General features: G+C 44.6%; 1 protein-coding gene across 1 annotated transcript; it reads left to right on the top strand.

The window, feature by feature from the left end:
* Positions 1-326: 326 nt before the first annotated feature.
* On the top strand, positions 327-5,416 carry LOC124232443 (trichohyalin-like protein 1). The gene is given in 4 exon segments (XM_046649412.1): positions 327-460; positions 1,341-1,496; positions 1,970-2,941; positions 2,943-5,416. Coding segments are annotated over 3 exon segments (2,715 nt in total). The 5' UTR covers positions 327-460; positions 1,341-1,358; the 3' UTR covers positions 4,548-5,416.
* Positions 5,417-6,088: the final 672 nt, after the last annotated feature.

Raw genomic sequence — 6,088 nt, 5'->3', positions numbered from 1 at the left:
ACACCCATCTGTCCGAGCTGGGTCAAATACAGTCCATCCTGTGGGCAGAGAGAGGAATCAGATGACTTCTGAAGTCCCTGCCAGCTCTATGATTTGTCAAACAGAAATGTAATTGTGTCCTTAGGTTAAAAAAAAAAAAAAAGCCAACACCACCCCAAAGATCCCTCAAAACTATAACCTGCAAAAGTCAGTAAATGAAACCAGATACTCCTTCCCCTTCCTTTGGATGAGTTTGAAGCCAAGACTTAACCTAAGCTGCCCAAAGAAGGAAATAGAAATAAGGCAAGCAGACAGCAGAGAAGGAGGGGAGCCTGGGTTTGGTGGTGATGAATCAGGCGTTGGACCCGGAGGGTGTCTCCTTCCTAACTGTGCAATTAGGGAGTCGATAAAAGGTTTCAGCGCCTGCTGTCAGCTCACGGCCCGCTGCTGCACAGTCCACTTGCTCTCACTCGGGAACAAGGTAAGTCTCATAGACTATCTGCGTGAGCATACTTAGGATCTCAGCCGCTGCTCTGCTTATATGTGAGACCATGTAAGGATTTCAGAGGAAACACACTCTAAGTCGACCACTATTAATGATACTAAACTGGGAGCTCCAGCCACCCAAATGCATTTCTTACTTATGGAACTTCTTTGATCATTTTCTTTTGCAAAAAATATAAACTGTTTGTATGACATAGGCACGAATACTACTTAACAAGACATGGGCCTCAGACCTGTATTAAAATGGAAAATAATAGGGTCATTTAAACGATGGGTAATGAATGAAGGGTCAGGACTCTTTGTTTTACCAGTGAGTTCACTGAGCCATGTCTTCTTGGCAAAAATGTGTTGCTTCAGCCTGCACACATAGGAGTTGATTTCTTGCCATTACTTCTCTTTCCTCTAGAAGCTTTACTAACTTTAAAAGTTACACTTTCTTAAGCAGAGGAGCTAGACTGAGCCAAGGTAGGAAGAAAACAGGTGGACACTCTCAGATGAGGTTGGAAGGATTGGTCGCACTCTGTTGACATCATTTGTACATTTCAATACTTAACGTTGAGTTCTTTGCCCACCCTCTTTTGCAATAATGCTTTCTCTGAACACACGAGTGTCGCGTTTTCTGTAGGGTGGGGTGAGTGAAGTGTCTCTTCTAATACCTACCTGTGCTAGATCTGGTCTCACCACATTATCTGGTACAAAACTAAATCACCCCTAAAGTTCAGATACAATATTTTAAGATGCAGAATACGGCAGATGACGCCAGTGGAACTGGAGGAGGGACAAAGAAGGACGATCTTGGTATCTCCTTCCTGAAGCACCCGTCCCAGAAAACGAGCTTTGTTTGTTCTTTCTTACAGTCTCCTGAGTTCCTAAAGATGCCTCGACTCCTGAGAGATGTCCTCTGCGTAACTGAGACATTCCACAAGTACGCAAGGGAGGATGGTGACGAGGCAACACTGACCTGCAGAGAGCTAAGACGGCTCATCCAGGGCGAGTTTGGGGACATTCTTCAGGTGAGGTGCCCACAGAGCTGTGGAAATCTTCTCCACTTGCTCTTTCTCCTTAATCCAAGGAAGATGGGCATTAAGTGAATTTCTGCTCATTTTCCACTTGGCTACCAGCTCTTAACACTCACTAACTTTTCAACAACTTTTCTCAGTCTTAGCTCGCTACTTTGTGCAATTGCTTAGCAAATCCTATAGGGAAAAATGAAGTTTTCCTCACTGCAACTATTGCTTCAGCAAAGTAGGCTTCTGAGAGGAGTCACGAGCCAATATGCATCTAAATGCAACTCCCATCTAAATGCTCCTTCTTAGCCATGATGCAAAATGGCATCCAGAATCAATCAATTTTTTTATTGTTTGGGGAAATTTCACCAGTCCCTAAGGAACAGGGTTAAAAAAAGAGGATTCTAGGGAGACATACAGACACTGAGGGCACCTGACCACATATAAATAGGCTGATTTCTCACTGTGTTTTCATGCAGCCACGTGCCATTCATGCTGTGCAGAGAAATTTGAATCTTCTGGATATTGACAGTGATGGCACCATCAGTTTTGATGAATTTGTTCTTGCAATCTTCAACTTGTTGAAATTCTGTTATCTTGATATACAATCATTACTAAATTCAGAACCAAGACAAGTGTCTAAACCAGAGGAAAAGCCAGATAGTATGGATCTTCAGGCAACCAGTGAAACTGGCCAGTGGACAGAGGAAACTCCACCAACTCAAGACAAAGTGCTGTTTCCTTCAGGAATAGCATCATCAGCTCAGCTCAGCCTTAACGAAAGGGGAGCAGTTGGACATAACAGGATAGACCCACAGGGAGACACTCAGACTCACAAACTGCCTATAGAAGAATTTGGGCACAGTGATCCTGAGAACCAACATCTGGAAGGAGTTGAACAGAGCCAGGAAGTGGCCCAAGATGTACCAGCAACAGGAGACAGTGGGGCCCAACTTGAGACAAATAAGCCAATGGTAGGATCAGAACTGATCAGCAGTCCCACAAAGGGGGAGGGACAGGATAAGGAGATTCCAAGGGAGGGAGATAAACCAGCCAGGGAGCAAAGTGGCACTAAGACAAGAGAGCAATTTGGAGAACATAAAGGGAAGTTGGGGACCCAAAGTTCTCCACCAAAAGAGACAACACAGAGGCCATCTGAAGATCAGGAAGCTGCAGCAGAAAAGGGTGTTAAGGAACACTCTAAAGCACAAGAACTTCCACTAGAAGGAAAAGATGAGCCCAGTTCAGAGCATGCTGACCTGCCAGAACAAGCTGCTGCCTGGGAACCATTTCAGACACAGAAATCAACTGATCCTGAGGATGATAGTAGAACAGCTGAGACTCAAGAACCAGGAAAGGATGCTGACAGGACACCACCTGAGACAAAGAATGCACTTGAACCTGAGGATGATGGTAGAACACCTGAGACCCAGGAACCACCATCACAGGAAAAAGAATATGAAAAAAAAGGACCTGCCAGTCCAGGGTGATAGCAGAAATGTTTCAGAAACACCCAATGTTAGAGCTGAATGGAAAGAGGGGAGAGGTTCTGAGGCCCATGGGTCAGCAGGGCAGAAAGAAAGTGAGAGAAAATCTCAGTTACCAGTCCTGGAAGACCAAAAACAGGATGGGAAGTATCAGGAACTCCAGGCATCATCGAAAGCAAGGGATGCTGAAGAAGTTTCTAAGACACGAGAGTTAAGCTCAGAAGGAGTAGATCAGAATCATCCTGAAATTGAAGGAGCAATCACCCCAGGAGAAGAGGCAAGACACGCTGAGGAAGGCACAACAGAATCCCTTGTGAGCAGCAAAAATGCCCCTGCAGCAGAAGGGACACCAGGAGTGAGAGAAAGAACACAGGAGTTGGCATCACTTGAGAACCAGTCTGGAGAAGAAGATAAGGGGGTCACCAAGACTCATGACAAGCTCGTTGAAGAGGATGATGGTTACCATAGGGAGGGTCCTGAACCAACAGTCACACAGAATGATGAGGGGTCTTCCAAAACCCCCAACAGCCTGACTCCAGAGGATGGTGACAACAGCTCAGAGACAAGTGACCTACCTGTGCAAGGGAATTCGCAGAGTCAAGTAGACCCACTCAGAGAGTCCATGCAAGAAAGTCACAATGATAACCCAGATAACCAGAAACGGGTAGCACCAGGTGAGAAAAACAGAGCTCAGGAGGCAGTGGTGCTGGCAGTGAGAGGAGAGGATGACCAGCTCACCAAGGAAGGGGAACAGCCTGCCAGAGAAGAGCACAAGAGTCAGGGCTCAGGGACCAAAAGCCCAGGCCCCGCTGTGGAGCCCAGTGGACACCCAGAGGCACAGGAGTCCACAGCAGGACATGAAAACAGGAAGTCCCTGGAGACACAGATCCCAGGTGCCCTGGATGCAGACTTCACTGACCAGCTTTCCATAACACAGCTCCCTACAAAGGAAGACAGTAGAAAAGAGCAAAAGTTCCAGGGCCCAAGTACCAAAGAAGAGGAAGGTGGAGTACCAGGGACTCATGAGGCTCCAGTAAACAGTCCAGATGAGGACAATTCAGCCTCCCCCAAGACACACCTTGAGGAAACTGCAACATTGGAGGAAGACGATGAAAGCCCCCAAGAGCTGGCAGGTGAAGGTAATGACCAACCAAATCCAGCCAAGAAAGGACATGATTCTTCAGTCCCCCAGTCAGGCCTTGAAGAGAGGACACAGAGGGACCAAGAGCCCTGTTCTGTGGAGAGGGGTGCAGTCTATTCCAGTCCACTGTATGAGTACCTGCAGGAGAAAATAACGCAGCAAACAGACATAACCCAAGAGGAGCATCAAAATCAAACTCAGACAGCCAGGGCATTGAGCCAGGGCATTGAACTCTGCCATGACCAGTCGAGTGCATCCCTCACCAGTGACAGCCAAGCATCACAGCAGTACACCAGGGAATTTCTGCCTGATGAGGATCCTACTGATGTACAGCAAACATCAGCTCCCCAGGCCTTGGAAGATAAGCAGGGCCACTCTCAGAGAGAGGAACCAGGATCACAAAGGGGTGAGAGCACCACAAAGCAATGAATCGTAATCATTATCCCAGAAGCTCCAAGAACTTCATACATCTCGACATGCCACAGACTTCTTCCCTCCCAATCACCCTCAACACACACGCACACATTCAGAGACAGATTAATAGTCCTCTAAATTCCTTTCCTACATTTCTATAAGAGCAAATAATAAAGTATTCATCAGTAGGAGCTACCACCAAAGAAATATCACACCAAACAAATACAACCAGTAAAAGTTCTGTCATATGATTCTACTTCCAAGTGCTGAAATGGACTTTCTCATGAGACCATTTATCACAATTGATCTGTCACTGAAAACAGAAAAATCCCTTCCATATCTTTAGCAGATGCTAATTTCTTCAAGTGATTCATTGGCTTTTTAAAGTGTGGCAATAGGAAGTACAAGACCGCACAATATTCCCTTATAATCATAAAATATCATTGATTGACAGATGGAGATTATTATGCTTCATGACATTCCCTACACAGATTTCAAGTTTACTCTAAAATTTTATCCCTTAAAATAACTTCAGATATTACCATAACTTAAAATAATTATGAATTTCTAGCAAAACTTTCTAGGAATTCATGACTCTGCCCATTCCCAGGTGCAACTAAATCTATGCCAAGGATTCATTCATACATTTATTCATTCAACAAACTTTTATTAAATCCCACTCCTCACACAGCCCTTTCATAGTTTCTGGCTCAAATAAGCAATCAGAATAATTATGAAGGCGAGTAAGAACACAAATCTAAAGTATGTCTGATTCCATAATAAGCTCTTCTAACCAGCCATCCACCAAGTCGACGAAATGTTTACCTACATGGTTTGCTGAGGACGTTGTATTAAAATTGATAATTAAATAACCTGATGATCAATATCTCTCTTTTGCTGGTTCGTTTTTTTCTTCATTCTCCATCTAGCCTTGGAGACATCAATCAGAAACAAAAACAGGGGCCGGCCTGGTGGCACAGCGGTTAAATGCGCACGTCCTGCTTCAGCGGCCCAGGGTTTGCAGGTTTGGATCCCAGGTGCAGACATGGCACCGCTTGTCAAGCCATGCTGTGGTAGGCATCCCACGTATAAATTAGAGGAAGATGGGCACGGATGCTAGCTCAGGGACAGCCTTCCTCAGCAAAAAGAGGAGGACTGGCAGCAGATGTTAGCTCAGGGCTAATCTTCCTCAAAAAAAAAAGAAACAAAAACAATCTTAGTGATTTGTGTTTTTTCAAAAGACCGTAATTAAAGAATGTTGCTCGCAGAGCTTAGTAATGACCCAGGAAAGGAATGAAATAGTTATCGCATAACATTTCCTGAAGCCAAAATATCACATATTTCATTGCATTCTGCCTTTGAGGTTCAATTTTCTTCCACTTCAACTCACACCTCTTCCAGAATCTAAAATTCTCCTATATTTCCTCCCCCTCCAATATTTTCAGCCCTTTTCATTCTACTTTCAAAGATAAATGCATATCCCTACCTAAAAAATATTCTCTTAAATGAGCAAGAAACATGAGACAATTCACAAAAAAGAAAAATATATACTAGAG

The sequence above is a fragment of the Equus quagga genome, unplaced genomic scaffold (assembly GCF_021613505.1).
Source record: "Equus quagga isolate Etosha38 unplaced genomic scaffold, UCLA_HA_Equagga_1.0 HiC_scaffold_614_RagTag, whole genome shotgun sequence".
NCBI lineage: Eukaryota > Metazoa > Chordata > Mammalia > Perissodactyla > Equidae > Equus > Equus quagga.
Note: the sequence above shows the minus strand (reverse complement) of the source record. Positions and strands in the feature narration are given on the sequence as shown.